Consider the following 18,895-nt stretch of genomic DNA (forward strand, 5'->3'; position numbering starts at 1 on the left):
AGTAAACTTCTAGTTCATATTAGTTTTTAATTACATGTACTTGCTCTTTGTCTAGGTTAGTAAAAACTGTTTTTACTTGTAAAGAAATTTTTTAAAATTCCGCCGCTTCCCGAAGCGTTTAATCTTTTTCTTAAACCCTAGATCAATTTCAACAATTACGAGTACTTAAATGTGATTCTTTTTATATTACATATAGTTAAGTTAAAACTCTGTTACTTTAAGAATAATCATATGCAGAAGTATAATTTTAAGAATAATAAATCAGTCTTTGTTGAAATCCAGCTCGGCAGTTCGGCTGTTGAAATCCAGCTCGGCAGTTCGGCTGTTGAAATCCAGCTCGGCAGTTCGGCTGTTGAAATCTAGCTCGGCAGTTCGGCTGTTGAAATCTAGCTCGGTAGTTCGGCCTTCTCTTAACACTTCGCCACCTCGTCCGAGCTAAGCTTCACCTCGTCCTCATCACTTCGCCCACTCTCCCTGACTAGTGTGCCTTTGGGAACTCGCACCACTCGGCATTCATTCCACATGGGAAATTGTCGCATTTACAATTCAAATTTGCATATCTAAATTACCTTGATGAAATTGGCTTGAAAATGTCTAGCACAGTGCCTATGTTCTGCTTGAACGGACCCTTCCTCCCACATATCCATCAATTCCTCTTGTAGACCTTTTTTTTATCAGATATGAACGTCCAGTGATGGCCGTTGACAATACTTAGATCTTCCCTCAAGAACTTTAGAAACCACGTCCATGAAGACTTGCACTCAGACTCAACGACTGCGTAGGCTATCGGAAAAATACCGTTATTCCCATCGATACCAATTGCAGTTAGTAGTTGACCGGTGTGATGACCTTTGATATGGCAACCATCAACACCAATCACAGGTCTACAATGTTTAAACCCAGATTTGCAGCCCTGAAAACAGACATACATCCTCTTGAAAACTGTCTGACCTTCTGAAACAGTTTCAGTTTCAAATTGAATGGTTGAACTTGGATTTGAGCGTTTCAGTTCAGCACCATAGCTCAAAAGAGCAGCATATTGTTCTTTATACGAACCCTCGATAGCCTTCTTAGCAATTTTTTTAACCCTATAAGCCTTCTCCTTCGAACATTCAAGCACGAAGTCTTGTTGGACTTGATTCATGATATCTGCAGCCGTCAACGAGTCACTGTCTTTGATCTGCTGCATATACTTCTTTGAAAGCCAGGTTGCAGTGGCGAACGAGTTAATGTTAACCCTAGCACAAGTATGTTCAGGCCTCAAGGTTTTGATTATGAACGTACCGGTGTCACCCAAAACAGACGCGTAACACGTCCACTTGCAGTTAGGGTCCTTGCATTCTGCTCTTACACGGTCTGAATCATTTTTCTTGAAGTATATATTTTTACCGGCTTTGATTGAGTACTCTCTGATGGCCTGTTTGATTAGTTTTGAGCTTTTGAACACCAGTCCCAACTTCAAGCTTGGATTCTGCATATCTGCCTCTTTAAACTCCGTGAACGATGGGAGTTTCTTCTTCAAATTTCTGTAGTCTCTGAACTTATTGGCTCCTGAGCTGTTAGGAATCTCCGGCGGTACTTCTTCTTCTGAGGAATCGGATTCCACGCCAATTTCTGCATCCATGTCCAAGCTTGTGTCTGTGTCGCTCAAAACAGCCTTCCCTTTACCACGCAACACTGAGAGACCAATATCAACGGCGTCTCCATCGACATGAATGTCATCGTCGCTTAACTCAAACCCGGATTCTTGTTGGACATCTTCTACCGCATCTTGATCCTCCTGCACATTCTCTCCGACGTCTTGTTGCACATTCTCTCCCGCGTTTTGCTGCACAGTCTCTCTCGCGTCTTGCTGCACATTATCTCCTGCATCTTGCTGCACTTCATCTTGTGTTTGTGTCGCCGTCTCTGCCATGAACTCCTGTTGTTCCTGTTGAATAAGCTCTTCTGGATCGGGGGCGTCTTGTGTTTGCTCTTCTGGATCAAGAGCGTCTTGTGTTTGCTCTTCCATATTTGGAGGGTGATCGTCAACATCAACTTCATCCTGAATAGTCGGTGGAGCCATGACTACCTGACTGTCATTTACACGCACACGCACATCCACGGGGTGCTCACAAAAAATATCAACCTCCCACTTGGTCTTCAATGTGTCTCCAATAGCTTCCAACAAAGCCTCGTCGTTATCAACAACCATCACCTTCTTACTTTGTGGATCCCTCAAGTAATAAAATTCTACACCAGGATATCCTAGACTCCGGTTCAGTGTGTTATTCAGTACGACCATGGGCATTCTATCGATATCCACACATTCCAAATGAAGTACATGCCCACCGAGGTACTTCTAGTCACCGGACTCAAACTCCATTGTATCCCCATAGTGCATATTGAGTACAAAGTTGTTTAGCAAATCTGCAAAATTAAATTTTAAACAAAATAAATACGACTACCTTTTATTGCCCACCAACCAACCAACATGACCCACAACCCTTCAAGTTTACCGACAAATAAACAACACCAAAAAGGAAGCGACAAATAAAAATGATAAAAAACCTATGTCTTTGTGTGGTCCCCAAAATAAACACCGAATATAAATATCAATCCTTAAAAGTTCACATAGGAAAACACCTTCGTCATGAGGTCTCTGTGCAGAAGCCTTCGTCGGAGATTTTCTCTTCATTGGCGATTTCCTTTTCGGTGGCGATTTTTTCTTCCATGCCGATTTTCTCTTCGCCGGAGATTTGGAGACACCATTAGCTGGAGATTTCGATGTTGAACCAGAAGTTTTGTTCTTCAATCGCGGAGAAGAACGCGTCGGAGCAGCATTCCCAGGCGATGTCGCCATTTACAAATTCGAATTCAGGGTTAATTTTAGATCGATTGTTTTTTGCTTTTCTAAAAATTCTTTCGTTTACTTCAAATGTTACTTTATTTCAATTTTTTTATTAATGAAATTACCCATAACACCCTTCTCTCAAATAGCACGTCACACCCCATGTCCTATTTTAACTACCAACTTCACAGATTATTAGACGGAAGGACATAAATGAAATTATTTCACACATTAAGGAGAAAACATCAAGTTTTAAAAGTTTGGGGGGGGAAATTACAGCACCACCAAACTTCAAGGGGCAAAAGTAACATTTATTCTAAATTTAATTTAAATATTTTTACAAGATATTTTATACAGATTAATTTTCGGCCACTTCAACTTCAATTTTTGAATTTACCCCTGTTTTTAACGAGTTTTTTTTTCCTTTCGCGGCGATCCAAATGCATCTCCCCATATAGAGACGGAATTATAACTTACCAACTAATTTAACTCTTCGTGTTAATTCAAATGTATTACTACTTGTATTTAAATTGTTTAATATTATGGTGGCCATTAAGACTCTCATACATATATTATGTGTATAAAATTAAATAATTCATGATAATACTTGAATTGCGATAATACCGAAGCGAGTTTCCAATCAACGTACGTACTTTAAGTTCAAACGTTTAAAGTTTGAGCATCAAACTGAAATGTATTAACCATTACTTATATTCATAATCATATATAATGACGCTATTCAAGGTGGGTAGGTGAGTGAGTGGCAAATGTACGTACCCATCTTTCTTGAGTGTATGCATGGATTGGATGGAGTAGCGTTAACCACGTGATTCACGTGTGCTCAACAAGCGGTCCCACACTCTGCACTCACATATATTCATTTTTGTCACAACCAACATTTTCAAATTTTTTTTTTTTACTACGTACAATCAACTATATCAATTTTGGCATGCATTAGTATCTTAATCTCCAAATAATTAGATTTTTGGGCTTTCAAAATTCAGATTTTATTTCAGTCGAACAATTAATCAAACTTAACACATAAAAAATGAAAAATAAAAGATATAAGATAGCGTTACCGCACTCACTAATATTATGAATGAATTGCAGATGAGAAGCTGGTTTGTGTAGGAATTTCAACACAATATGATTACTTTGTTGTCAATAATTCCCTTATGTATAAACTGAGAAGCTTTATACAAAATATTTAATGCTTGAAGTACTACTAAGTTTCATCGTAGTAGCAGTTTACATAAGAAATAATATGAAGAAAAGAACGCGTCATTTCCCCATTTCTCTTACACAATATGCTTGCTAGATCCTGTTTTGCATGCTTAATAGGATTCATATACTTAAAATAGAAAAATTTCGGCTTCTTTGGAAATATATGTATATCACAAATAAACAGTATTAAAATGTCTAAAATTTGGTGGTAATGTAATTGAGATGCATAATAAGGGATATAATATATATATATATATATATATATATATAATCCCTTGAGATTTGAGCTACCATGCAAACATCGTACTGAGCACTATATTCCATTATTATTTTAAATTGATGTCTCTAAAACGCAATCACCACACATTTACACAGATCTACATATGTTATTGTTACATATGAATATACACAAGTATTCCACAGTACGACTGGTAAAAGGAGTTTACTACACACACGCCAATATATATATATACACAAATTACATATATATATATACATATAATATATTAACAAAAGAGATGATATATTTTTTTATTCATCGAAAACAGGAAAAAATGAAGTTTAATACCGGTGGTAGAAAGAAAATCAATGGCAAAGTGGATCGGAAATTCGGATGCAAGTGAAAATTTAATAATATAAGTGACATTTATGTACGTGTGTGTAGATATATATATCTATATATATATATATATATATATATATATATATATTTCATTTTATGAGCTTCAAAAGCGGAGAAATATCAAGGTTAGACCCCATAATTGCAAAATATTCAACACTTGACTTTTTCTTAATAAAAATGGGACAACAATTTTCTTTCAACCCATTTTTCTCCTTTTCACTCTGTCACTCATTTCCACTCAAAAGAGTGACCAAAAAAGGTAAGATTTTCGTTTTTATTTCGTATTTGAATTGTTGTATGATATTTTTAATAGAGGTTACAGTGATAATTAGATGATTTGGATTGATGTGGATCGATTTTGGAAAAAAGATTTTGAATTTGAAATTTTTGCCGATGATTTCAGATGAAATTCATAGCTGTTTACGATGAAATACAATGATTTACGATTAAATTTAAAGACTTAAGATGATTTAAGATAATTTCCGATGACTTCCGATAATTTTCGATGACTTCTTATGATTTCCGATGAAATTCAAAGTTTAAGATGTTTTAAGATGGTTTCCGATGAATTCCGATGAAAAAGAATGACTTAAGATGGAAAAATAAATTGAAAGAGTATTTTTGTCTGATTTTAAGTAAAAAATCCAATTTTAAATATTTTACAATTACATAATCTTGTTTGATATTTCTCCATTTTGATGTCTGCTAAATGAAATTTATACACATATATATATGTATATATATATTAAATATTTTGCAGAATCTTGTTTGATATTTCTCCATTTTTTAAGTCTACCAAATGAAATTTATATATATATATATATATATATATATATATATATATATATATATATATATATATATATATATATATATATATATAGATAGATGATCCCTCAATGCATGCGTGTGTGGAAGCTATCAGTCAATCGCGAAAACATCATAAATTCTGTAACGCTACTCATGCAAGGTTCTTTTTTTGAGTCTGACTTTCTCAATATTCCACTTACAATATGAATTAAAAAAAAAATTATCACACTTCGGGTAGATTAACTATATTAACGACTTAATATTTTAGCATTGCTTAATAAAAGTCAACTACTTCATTATAGTATTCGAAGCAAAGAACACAAAATCAATTAACTATGTAATTTCTTCGTTGCTTTCTTACTTATAGCCGGATTCCATAGTAAAAGTAAATAAAGCGTATAAGTAAGTGGAATAATATAAAGCATAGCATTCACTATAAATAATATAAAGTAATCACACCTGATCCCGATGTACATAAATAAAACTTATTTGTGTTAATTAAAAGGATTTAGATGGAAACGATGTTTTTCTAATCCAAACTGTAATAAGAAGCTCCAGCTGCAACATAATGACCGTTTCTTCCTGATATATATGCGTTATTTCGGATCAGAATTTAGAGTTTTTAAAAATAAATAAGTATATACCTGACAAGAACAAAAATACTATTAAGTTTTTAAATATAATATTTCACAAAATCTTTTTTTTTCCCTATATAAAAGTTGAACTGTACTCATTAATGCATGAAAATGAATTCCAACTACTCCGCTTAAATAAACATTGTTTACACGAATGAATACTACAACTTCACAAATTCGTCGGATATTTTATTTTAACATGAAGGATATAGATTGAGACCACATAAATCTATACGCAAAACAGTGTTTCCTCGGTAATATATCTGGGCTAAACATTTTTCCCCTTTGAAAGCAGTAAAAATTTAAAGTCAGAAATCTTTACACGTACATATATATATATATATATATATATATATATATATAGATACATATACATATGCGTACACAAAACGCCCTAACATGTTATATATGCGTGCCTAGTTCACCCACACGCACTCTAACGCATGGATAAAACAACCGGTCCAAGTCAAACTTCTTATTACTTCTCTTTTTAACCAAGCAATATCAATCTATCTATTTATATTTGTAGATTGATTGTGTATACATATGTGTGTATTGCTGCTCTGACCCAGTCTGCTCTTCTCTTTCGATCGCCTGGTCTCAATCTTTCGATAATATCAATAGCTTTCCTATTCCTAGGGTTTCTGTATTTCTTTATATACATCTACACTAATACCTATATATATTGTATAATTCATAATATGAGAAGACCTTGTTGTGAGAAAGAAGAGATAAACAAAGGAGCTTGGTCAAAGCAAGAAGACCAAAAGCTCATTGATTACATTCACTCTCATGGCGAGGGTTGCTGGAGAACTCTTCCCAACTCTGCAGGTATATCTATCTATATATGTTTATATATATTAAAAATGAAAAGATTTAGTTTTTCATAATTTTGATCCTAAAACATTCTTAAATCAGTTTTGATATGGAATATGAAATGAATTTAGGGCTTCTTCGATGCGGTAAAAGCTGTCGGCTTAGATGGATAAACTATCTCCGGCCGGACCTAAAGAGAGGAAATTTTTCCGACGATGAAGAAGATCTCATCATCAAACTTCATGCCCTTTTAGGCAATAGGTATACTTTTGAAAGTGGATATATGCAATGGAATTTGAAAATAAAACTTTCCTAAATATTATGAAAAAGAGAATTTGCCACAATGCATCCATAGTATTTGAAATTTAAAACAAGCTCATATCTAGTTATACGATTTAGAGATACATAATTTGAAATTTGAGAGAGAGTTAATTTAAAAGTAAAAATTTCGTACATAATCCTACCTTTATAATAAGTTGAATAATTCAAACAACTTCGTCTATAGTATTTCAAGAATTCTCAATAAGGACAAGTTTATATATAGGTAAAGCCTTTAGAGATGCATAATTAATACTATGCTCAAAATATCAATTGTCCACTTATTGTGAACAAATATGAAATCTAAAATGATCTATATACAGGTGGTCACTAATCGCTGGACGATTACCGGGACGCACAGATAACGAGATAAAAAATTATTGGAACTCTCATCTTCGAAGAAAGCTCATAAAAATGGGTGTTGATCCGAGCAATCATCGGTTGAGCCACACTCATCCGCAACCTAACTATAATAAACATCAAGATCAGCAGATTATTTCGAAAAAACCTGACCTTGAGGTATCAGATGCGCGAAGTAGCTTAGATAATGACCCTTCGTCGTCGGTGTTGCCAGATTTAAACCTCGACCTATCCATGAATGTTGCTTGTTCAAGTCGTGAAGTTTCCAATGATAACACCGAGTTGTTAAAAGCCAAAAAGAATTTCATAGTCAAAACATTGAAAAAGTAGCTGTCTCACCATCTCCTACTCTTCATCTCTTCAATTCATAAATGTTATATTATTGACTATGACTTATTATATGTAGTCATCATGTTTCTGGGTTTTTCTTCAATGTAGATAGTAAAAGCAAAAATCAGGGAGGCTTACTTTATAAAATAGCCACATTATATTATAGATGTATCAAACTACAGGGAAAGAGTACTCTGGTCATGGTAATTTTATGTATGCTTGTGATTAAAAAAATCAGAATTGTACTCGATACACTCAGTACACCTACACATACATATAGAGAAATTTCATTTTCTAGACTCAAAAGTTATGAAAATATCTCAATTAGACCCGCTAGTTAAAAAATATCCAAAATTGGACTTTTGTACCAATTTTGGACGAAAATACCCTTAATTCAAAATAAACCATCTCTCCATCTATTTTCATCTCTTTCATTCTCACTCTCACTTTCTCTCCACACCAAAGAACACCAAATCCGACGTGAGCCTCATTCCAACGTCCAACCACATCAAATCCGACGAGTTTCAATGCCCACCACACCAAATTCGACCGAATTGGAAGTGAATTTTTTATTTTTTTAAGGTTGATTTGAATGAGATTTGGAGATGAAATTTTTCTTTTTTTTTTTTTAAATCTGGATTTCCGATGAAGACCATCGGAATCCATCGGATTCGGTCGGATCCGACCGAATCCGATGGATTCCGATGGTCTTCATCGGAAATTTCCGATGGATTCCGACGAAGACCATCGGAATCCATCGGATTTGGTCGGATCCGACCGAATCCGATGGATTCCGATGGTCTTCATCGGAAATCCAGATTTTAAAAAAAAAAAAACAAAAAAACACCTCCAAAGATGGATGCAAACACGTTCCGACGAGTTCCGATAGATTCCGACACGTTCCGACGAGTTTCCGACACCCTAAAAAACTATGGAATTTTTTTCAAAAACGATGCGAAACCCTCAAAATCGAAGCTAAACATATACCCAAATTCCTAAAAAAAAAAAAAAAATCGGGGCGTTGCCCCGAACCCCACGAGCTCAGCGGTGAGCTCGACCACCGAAAGTTCTAATCCTAGCGCAACCAATTCGAATGTGACAATAATTATGATGAAGAGAATTTAAAAATGAGAGGAATATGGGTTATTTGAATTTCAAGGGCATTTTTGTCCGAAAAGTGTCCAAAAGTCCAATTTCAGATATTATTAAACTAATGGGTCTAATCTTGATATTTTCATTGTTTTTAGGTCTAGAAAATGAAATTTCTCTACATATATATGATGCAAGCCCTATTTCTAAAAACGAGCCACATTAATTATTTTTAAGTTTTATATTTGATGATTAACTAGGACATAAAGTACTTTTGATCCGAATTTTGTCGCATCCAAAAGTCCAAAAATCGCATCCAATGATCAAATTGGATGCAACATTGGATGCTGTTGATACGTTTTTTGTTGGCTTTATTTTTTAGTGCAAGCTGTGTGGAAAGATGTCGGTCATTATGTTTCTACTTCTGGTGTGACATCTTTCTTCCTGTGTGCAGACTCTTTTTCAGCAAGTTTCCAGTTTTGACAGATTGCTTCGCTGGTGTCTTAATTCTGAGATATTACCTCACTGCTGTCTTCATTACAAGATATCTGCCTCGTTGCTGTCTTCATTGCACGATATTTGCCTTGCTGGTGACTTAACTATGTGATATTCGCTTGAGGCCGGGTAAGGAAACCCGAGATACATTCCAGGATTGTAAAGCTGCTATAAAAGACATGCGCTTCCCCTTAGCAGCCTTGACGCTTTTGATAAAACACTCAGAGCTCTTAGACGTGCAAGACCGGCGGAGTGGGAGGCTGTGTGTTTTGTTGATAGCGGTGTATTCTCTCAAACACTATTCCACAAAGATTGAGTGTCTGTGAGAGTTGGGTTTTGTGTTCTCGTGATTGAAGGTTCATGAACAGCTGAAGACTAAAGGTCATCCGAGTCAGGAGGTTGCTCGAAGGGTGGAATTGAGACGGAGCTCAAATTCAGGGGGACTAGGTGATCACTGGTGGTAATAGTCTCTAGGTTTTATTGATTTGTTGATTGTAATCAGATATAAACGTTGTGTATACTATTGACTACAAGATAGTGAAATCCTTTCCACTGGCAGCGTGCCCCCAGACGTAGGTGTATTTCACCGAACTGGGTAACCATATCGTGTGTATTTCATTTACTGCACTGTTTGTTGTTTATCCATAATCTGTGTTCAAGCAAGTTGTCGGACAAATTATCAACACATTGTGTGCGACATCTTGTCTTTGCGACTAATCATAATTTCAATTGGTATCAGAGCAGGCACCTTGATCTTTTTGGTGGTTTCCTGGATTTTTTTTCTGATTACCTAATATGGATAGTTCCCGAGAGGGAGGTTCTGTCAATCGCCCTCCAGTACTCGACGGAACCAACTATGGTTATTGGAAGGCACGCATGAGCGCTTTCATGAAATCCCTTGATAGCAGAACATGGAAAGCTGTGATACACGGGTGAGAAGCTTCAGTTAATGTTGATGACAAAGGAGCCTCTACTGGCCCAAAACCCGAAAAGGATTGGACCCCCACTGAAGATGAGGCAGCCCTTGGTAACTCTCGTGCTCTTAATGCTATTTTTAACGGAGTCGATAAAAATGTTTTCAGGCTGATAAACACATGCACTAGTGCCAAAGAGTCCTGGGAAATATTTGTTGTTGCCTATGAGGGAACCACAAAGGTCCGTGAGCAGAAGCTTCAATATCTCACAACCAACTTTGAAGCCCTCACTATGCTTGAAGATGCAGTTGCTGAATTCAACGTTCGCATCCGAGACCTTGCCAATGAATCCTACTCTCTCGGGAAACCCATGACAGATGAAGATCTTATTCAAAAAACCCTGAGAGCTTTAAGCCCAAGATTCAAAATGAAGATCACGGCCATTGAGGAAGTCCATGACCTAAAAACGCTGAAGTTTGACGAACTCTGTTGTCAATGGTGCCCACAAGAAGAGTAGTAGTGTCTATTTATGTACATTTGATGTCATATAGTCTTACGAAGACTCTTGCTTGTAATTGCTTATTCATTAATAAAAAGTTGAAACGTTCATTCAATCTTCTTTGTTTGAAGCTTTATGATAAAACCTTAGTCTTTTAGTCCATACACAAACTTAACAACTTACGAAGAGACAAATGTAGATTTGCATGAACAAACTCTTCGTAGTTTGCTTAAAACGTTATATTCGCAATCTTAGGGTCAAAGGACTATTGACCTCAGTATGATTGTTAGAAGAATCTATGATGTCTAGTTATGAGGCATTGAGAGTTGGGGACTCTATAGTTCTTCTAGGTATCTTCCGAAGGTACTGAATTGACCAGTGCACTTCTAGAGACAATATAAGAACAAACCATTTAACCTCTTATGTCTCGAAGTCACTATGTATGAATTGCATCATGCTTACCTTAATCCTGAAATGAGACATGCCATTTCACACCTTAGTATTCTCATTTGAGAAAGTCAGAGTTCGGACTCACTATGTCATTCCGAACAGGGCCTATTGGTGAAATACTAAGTTGTGAGTATGTCATGAGTAACTTTGTGAAGTTCTCATATATATGGAATTCATGTACAAGATTGCTGAAATGCAATGTATGTCACCTCATGCTTTGTTCCTTGGAGTGTGAATAAATGAACTGGCCAGTGTCCAAATTGAGTCCTGACTCTTTTGGATGAAACAATGTGACTTGTTAGCTCCTCGTCAATACATTGTTTCTAACTTATTCACAAGCGACAAAGGAGTTGAGGAAAAAACAGCTAGAAGGGTAAAATGGTAATTTAGTAAATCCCGACTAGCTGATGACATTCATGAAGGGTAAACATAGATAATATTCAGTGGATCCGCTCATCATAATTAGGTCGAATTCTTGAGTAGAAAACAAATTCATTTGAACCGAGAGATTTTCAGTGTCAGCTCTTTAGTGGAGTCAGTTGGCATTAAGCTAAACTTGGAAAAGGTTTGTGAACTTTTGAGTCCAAGTTTTTAGCTCAAGCTTTGTTCATTTGGGTCCATGAGGTCACTGTCACGAATCACATCGATAGGAATAGTTAAACTGGAAGCTAAGTCAAAACAAGAACGAAAATAGTTAAAAGGGTATTTTTGTCTTTTGAGACATATGATGAAATGAATGTCAATAAATTTTTTGACAAGTTCATTTGATGACTTAATGTCACTGGGCCATAACTTGATTATTGGGCCTTGTGAATTAATTTCATTTCATAAGAATTTTATTGAAAATTCTTAATGGGCCTTTTTCATGTTGTCATGAACAAATGGAAAAGCTTCTAGAAGGCCTTGGGCGCCCAACCCTAAGAAAGAAAGGGAGATTATTTTGTGCATAAATGTATCAAGATACTTTCCAAAAGAAAAAGAGGAAACAAATTTCCTCTATGAGGAATCAAGTATTTCGGCCAAGACAAGTCTAAGGGGAAGCAAGAATAAAAGAGGAAACAAATCCAAGGTGTCATGAAGGCACATGTTGGCCGAGTGACTTGGATAGAAATGGGAAATAAAGGGTTGCTCAAGATAGCTTGGAAAATAAGAGGAAACTACTTCTTTCCAAGGCCAACCCTTCTCCTATAAATAGGACTCTCATTCCCCTCATTTTATTCATTCAACATAAGTTAGAGATTGAGAGACTCTCTCTCTAGACATTGTTGGCCGAACTCCTCTCTCTCTCTCTCTCTCTCTAGTTTATTTTCGATTTTTTCTTGTCTTGGCACCTAGGTCCTCACTCGACCTAGTGTTTAGCTCTGCGACTTCGAGACTCGTTCTTAAGTCGTAGCGTTTAAAAGTGCCCACTCACTGATTCCTTCTTTTCGAGTGATTTAGTGATAGAAACTTTCGTGGTTGCTCGAGGTGCCGAGGAAAGAAAGAGAGACGTGCTGCGAGGGGAGATGAGCGTTGCGAACTTTCCAAAAGCTTCTTCAAAGTTCAAGCTTCAAGAAAGGTTAGTAAACTCTTAGCTCATATTGGTTTTTAATTACATGTACTTGCACTTGTCTAGGTTAGTAAAAACTGTTTTACTTGTAAAAGAAAATTTTTAAAATTCCGCCGCTTACCGAAGCGTTAATTATTTTCTCAAACCCTAGATCGATTCCAACAAATGGTATCAGAGCTATGGTCAAAGATTAGCATGTACATGTTTTTTAAATTATGAGCTTGAAAATCGTTTTCGAAAGTTTACTAATTTTGTGACAAGTTAGAATTGTAATCTTAGATTTTTTTTAATTTAATGCTCTTGTCTTTAAATTAAAAAAGCATGTTGATTTTCTATGAGTTTGGGATGTTTTTAAAACACATTAGAATCAGTTCTAAAAGTTTTTAATTTTTTATATTGAAAAACGTGTTTTAAAGGTTTGAGAAATTTCGAGTAAAATTTTGTGACTAGTTTTGATATCTTGCTAGTTTCTTATTTTTACTTGAATCGTTTTATGCTTGTTGTTATTTCTTTTATTCTATGTTATTACCCTGCTAATAAAACACAAATAAAAGCTTTAAACAACATCTTAAAACGTTCCGTTACACTTGATTCTTTTTCGCACCTAAGTAGGACCAAGCTTTAATTTATTTCTTTTTCTTCAAGCTGGAGTAAACCCGCATTAAAAGTGGCATAACTCTCTCCTCAGAAATCGAAATTTAATTATTCTTGAATCAAATTAAAGCTCTGTCTGTCTTCTGTCCAATGCCACCGGTTTCGGCTCAAAAGGACATCGGAGCCGCCAGATATGGCGATTTTACTCCGAGGTGCGCGGCTGTCTGAAACTCCAGTTTTTTTTTAGAAATCCGGATTTTCAAACCCCACTACCATGAGTTATAGAACTCTAATGAGAAAATTTTCTTGAGCAAATTTTTTTTTCATATGATTATAAACATGATGTGTAAGATTAAAATGTTTTGATTTTTGAAAGTTTAATTGAAATTGAATTTTTACAAAAGTAGTTTGAATTTTGAAAAACCGTTTTCACTTTCAAAAATATTTTGTCATCCAAATCAAATAAATTTTCAAAATGTTTTCAAAACTATATCTATATCACATATGTTCAAAATCTATATGCTCTTGAAAATTTGAGTGGGAGGTCTCCTTGTAGACAAGCCGAAAAATAAAAAGATGTGTAATCTCAAACTTTCAAGTGTTCGAGTGAGTTGAAGTTCACACTTCCCTCACGCACTTTCCCGAAATAGAAAATAGGAAAAGATCGAGTATGTGCCTTGTGCCTTTATGCACTAATACTGCTCTGAACATGTCGATCTAGGATTCTCTTCTAGTTGTCCGCTCTGTCGCTCTCTAACTAGGAAATTTGTTTCCGAACTTATAAGAGTCGATGAACCAACTCCAAAAACTAAGGGGAGGGTTATATTCGTTGTTTGTAACCCGCGATCCCCAACACTAGTGAAAGATGCAATAACGTGGGACTAAGAGCCGCTCTTGCGACCCTCACTTAAATGTGAGTACTCCAAGGCGTTATTGCTTCGATCATTGCTCAATGAGCTACGTCCGAGAGTGATGCAATGATGGCAAGGCCTCCCCTTGGGGGATTGTTTTTCAAAGCTGATCTTTTGGACTAAGTGGTTGGTTGCACGCTTAGGCTCAATCCCTAGTATCCTCCCTTGAGGCTCTGCGAAAGGATGTGAGTGATCAAACCAATTTACAAGGTGGCTAGTCAAAATAGATGTATTGACATCTTGGCTTAGCATTAATGATGTGTCATTTACTTATAAATGGAGATTTTTTGCGGCCTTCCCTTGATGGAGTAAATTATCGTTTGGTTTATAACACCTTTGGATTTTACAAAAGTCTTAATAAAACTTAAATCCTAAACCAAAGACTAATCATAAACTTGTTTCAACTTATATAGGCAATGTGTCTCTCAACCATCTCTCAATCTTTCTTTCCTCGATCAAACTCGAAAACGAAAACTACGTAGATTCGAAACGTAACCTCGACATAACACCTACCGTTAACAGGCACAAATGGGTACTCACCACCCCGTGTCCTCCTCTGACGAATGATGATTCAACTCAAGAGGACAATGACGCCTTAGCGGCCTGGCTTCGATCCGATGAGATTGTGAGGTGCTATATCTTGGCATCTATGAACAATATGCTGAAAGAGCAACATCGTGACATCGAGAATGCCGCTGACATGCTCTACAATCTCCTCGAGATGTTTGGAGGGCAAAGGCGTCAAACAAGGCTACAAGCAGTCCGACAGTTTATGAACTGTCATATGCAGGCTAGGACTCCTGTTGGAGACTTCATGATACTGATCATTAGTTTTCTGAATAAAATGGAAATCCTAGGATCTGAGATTGATGGGAAGAATATCATAGATATGATCTTAGAAACTCTCCCCGCATCTCTTGATACCTCCAAGATGAACTACTTCATAAACAAGCTAGAGTACACTGTTACCAAGCTTATGAAGGAACTTCACACTGCTGTAGGTCTCACTAAGAGAAAGAGGAATCAAGGAGAGGCACATGCTACTGAGCAATAAGCCTCCGCCTCTGGAACTGTGAAGAGACCTTACAAGGCCGATAAAAGGAACTGTCCTGCCTATCTCAAAGCAAAGGAACATAGTATTGTACTAGTTACCGAAGCATGCTTAGTAGCTGATAATGTATCAACGTGGATTCTTGACTCCGCTGCTACTAACCATATTTCTTGTTCCTTGAATGGTTTCAAGAAAACAAAAAGCTTAGAGGAAGGCGAGTTCTGTTTCAAATGGGGTGATGGGAGCCTGGTGTCCGCGAAGGCTGTGGGATCCGTGACGCTGTCTTTTGAAGACCGCACTTTAAACTTGAATAATGTTTATTTTGTTCCTACCTTTGGGAAGAACTTAATATCCGTTGCTCGTCTTCGTGAGCAAGATTATTGTTTAAAGTTCATTAAGAATGGAATTCGTATTTCGTTTCCTGATAATTCTTTTGTCACTGATGCATGTATGAAGAATGCTCTTTTCTACATCTATCCCACTCAACCTTCTCTTTTAGACACCGAAATAGATAACGATCTAATTAGGGAGCCAAAGAGGATCAAACTTTCTGAATCCTCCGATCTAACAAAATCAACATACCTCTGGCACTTAAGACTTCGTCATATCAGTCTAGATAGGATTAAGAGACTTGTGAGGGATGGTCCACTCCAAGCCTCTGCAATAGGTTCACTACCTACTTGTGAATCCTGCATAGAAGGAAAAATGACTAAGCGACCTTTCTCCGATAAGGGTCGAAGAGCCACTGAGTTGCTGGAACTAATACATTCTGATGTATGTGGTCCGCTCAACCAACAGGCACGTGGAGGATACGAATACTTTGTTACCTTCACTGATGATTATTCAAGATATGGTTTTGTCTATTTGCTTAAACACAAATCCGAGACCTTTAACGTATTTAAGGTCTTTAGGGCTTTAGTGGAAAAGCAAACTGGCAAAGTGATCAAAACCCTTCGATCTGATCGAGGTGGTGAGTATATGTCTGGAGAGTTCGATGAATTTCTTAAAGAAGAAGGTATCGCTTCTCAGCTTACCGCACCTGGCACACCTCAACAAAACGGAGTGTCAGAGAGAAGAAACCGAACTCTTATGGAGATGGTTAGATCGATGATGAGTTACTCATCACTCCCGCTTTCCTTTTGGGGATATGCCCTCGAAACAGCCGCCTACATTCTGAACCAAGTTCCATCTAAAACGGTTCCTGGTACTCCTTATGAGAGATGGACTGGCCGTAAAGTGAATCTTGGCCGCATCCGAATTTGGGGTTGCCCTACACACGTGCTGAGGCAAAAGACTAGCAAGTTGGCTAGTAGGTCAGAATTGTGCCTGTTTGTAGGATATCCGAAGGAAACCAAAGGTTTTACTTTCTATAGTCTCGAGGACGATAAGACTTTCGTTAGCACGAATGCTCGCTTCCTTGAGGAGGACTTTATGAAGGATGCGAAACCTAGAAGCAAAATTGTGCTTGAAGAAAAGTTGGGTGAGGAAGCTTCTACCTCATCTGTAAGAACTGTTCTTACCCCAACTGAAACACAACCTAACTCATCAGAATCTCATCAAGTAGTACTTAGACGTAGTGGGAGGGCTACTCAAAAGCCTGACAGGTACATGTCTTATGGAGACTCTCTTGTAGCCGTCTCCGACATGGATGACCCTGTTTCCTATAGCCAAGCGATGGCTTGTTCTGAATCAAACCTTTGGCTTGACGCCATGAAAGTTGAAATGCACTCGATGTATGTCAACAAAGTCTGGAAACTTGTAGACCTTCCAGAAGGGATTAAACCCGTAGGGTGTAAGTGGATATACAAGAAGAAAATGGGTCCTGATGGGAACGTCGAGACGTTCAAAGCACGACTTGTGGCGAAGGGTTATACCCAACAAGAAGGGATTGACTATGAAGAAACCTTCTCGCCAGTCACGATGCTTAAATCCATCCGCATACTCCTATCCATAGCTGCAGCTCTCGACTATGAGATCTGGCAAATGGATGTCAAGACAGCCTTTCTGAATGGCAATCTTGACGAGCGCATTTACATGGCTCAACCAGACGGTTTTGTGGATAAAGGTCAAGAGACCAAGGTTTGTGAGTTGCTTAAATCCATTTATGGACTAAAGCAAGCATCTAGGTCATGGAATATTAGATTCGATGAAACTGTAAAGAGCTTTGGCTTTGAACAGTCAATAGATGAGCCTTGTGTTTACAAGTTAATACACGAAGGCAAAGTTGTGTTTCTGGTACTATATGTCGATGATATACTGCTCATTGGTAATGACGTGGGTAAGTTATCTGAGGTTAAGGTCTGGCTGGCAAAGCAATTCGATATGAAGGATCTAAGAGAAGCCGCGTACATTCTGGGGATCCAAATCTTTCGAGATAGGAAAAACCGGACCCTGTCGCTCTCTCAAGCATCTTATATTGATAAGGTGATGGATCGCTTCTCGATGCAAGACTGCAAGAGGGGTCAAACACCCTTTAGGCATGGAGTTTCACTCTCTAAGGACCAGTCTCCCAAGACTGCACAAGAGATTGAAGACATGAGGAAAATTCCTTACGCCTCTGCCGTAGGAAGCCTCATGTATGCTATGATTTGCACTAGACCTGACATCTGTTTCGCCGTTGGCATAGTTAGCTGTTTCCAATCCAACCCTGGACCCGAGCACTGGATTGCTGTTAAGCATGTTCTTAAGTATCTTCGAAGAACTAGAAACTTGATGCTTACATACTCAGGTACTGACCTGACGATGACGGGATATACTGACTCCGATTTTCAAGCGGATAAGGATTCCAGGAAATCCACTTCGGGATCTGTGTTCATCCTTAATGGTGGAGCTGTTGTGTGAAGAAGTATTAAGCAATCTTGCATTGCTGACTCCACAATGGAAGCAGAATATGTGGCTGCTTGTGAAGCATCCAAAGAGGCTGTATGGCTTAGAAAATTCCTTAAGTATTTGGAAGTTGTTCCAAACGTCGACGAGCCCATGACCCTTTATTGTGATAATAGTGAGGTTGTCGCTAACTCAAAGGAACCTAGAAGCCATAAGCGCTCTAAGCATATTGAGAGGAAATACCATTTGATTCGAGAGATCGTGCAGCACAGAGACGTGGAGGTGAAGTAGATCTCTGGAAGATCTATTCACCAAGGCCCTTGCGAACATGGTCTTCGACCAACTTCGAGAGGGATTAGGCATGTAGGACTACTCACATCTTCTTTGAGTCAAGTGGGAGTTTGTTGTCAATGGTGCCCACAAGAAGAGTAGTAGTGTCTATTTATGTACATTTGATGTCATATAGTCTTACGAAGACTCTTGCTTGTAATTGCTTATTCATTAATAAAAAGTTGAAACGTTCATTCAATCTTCTTTGTTTGAAGCTTTATGATAAAACCTTAGTCTTTTAG

General features: G+C 37.3%; 1 protein-coding gene across 1 annotated transcript; it reads left to right on the forward strand.

Annotated features, from left to right (window-relative positions):
- Nucleotides 1-6,732: 6,732 nt before the first annotated feature.
- On the forward strand, nucleotides 6,733-8,218 carry LOC149390254 (myb-related protein 308-like). Its single transcript, XM_089618855.1, has 3 exons — nucleotides 6,733-6,952; nucleotides 7,069-7,198; nucleotides 7,579-8,218. The coding sequence occupies exons 1-3, from the start codon at nucleotides 6,823-6,825 to the stop codon at nucleotides 7,943-7,945; spliced, it is 627 nt and encodes a 208-aa protein (XP_089474981.1). The 5' UTR covers nucleotides 6,733-6,822; the 3' UTR covers nucleotides 7,946-8,218.
- Nucleotides 8,219-18,895: the final 10,677 nt, after the last annotated feature.

Source organism: Urtica dioica, chromosome 7, assembly GCF_054948205.1.
Source record: "Urtica dioica subsp. dioica isolate 48M chromosome 7, U.dioica_male_clone48M_v1_H2, whole genome shotgun sequence".
Taxonomy (NCBI): Eukaryota; Viridiplantae; Streptophyta; class Magnoliopsida; order Rosales; family Urticaceae; genus Urtica; species Urtica dioica.

What these genes read in the sequence shown, in the direction of transcription:
- LOC149390254 (XM_089618855.1), top strand. Translation starts at nt 6,823, where the DNA reads ATGAGAAGACCTTGTTGTGAGAAAGAAGAGATAAACAAAGGAGCTTGG. An exon ending in AACTCTTCCCAACTCTGCAG is followed by an intron (nt 6,953 to 7,068) that starts GTATATCTATCT and finishes AAATGAATTTAG; the next exon opens with GGCTTCTTCGATGCGGTAAA. An exon ending in CATGCCCTTTTAGGCAATAG is followed by an intron (nt 7,199 to 7,578) that starts GTATACTTTTGA and finishes ATCTATATACAG; the next exon opens with GTGGTCACTAATCGCTGGAC.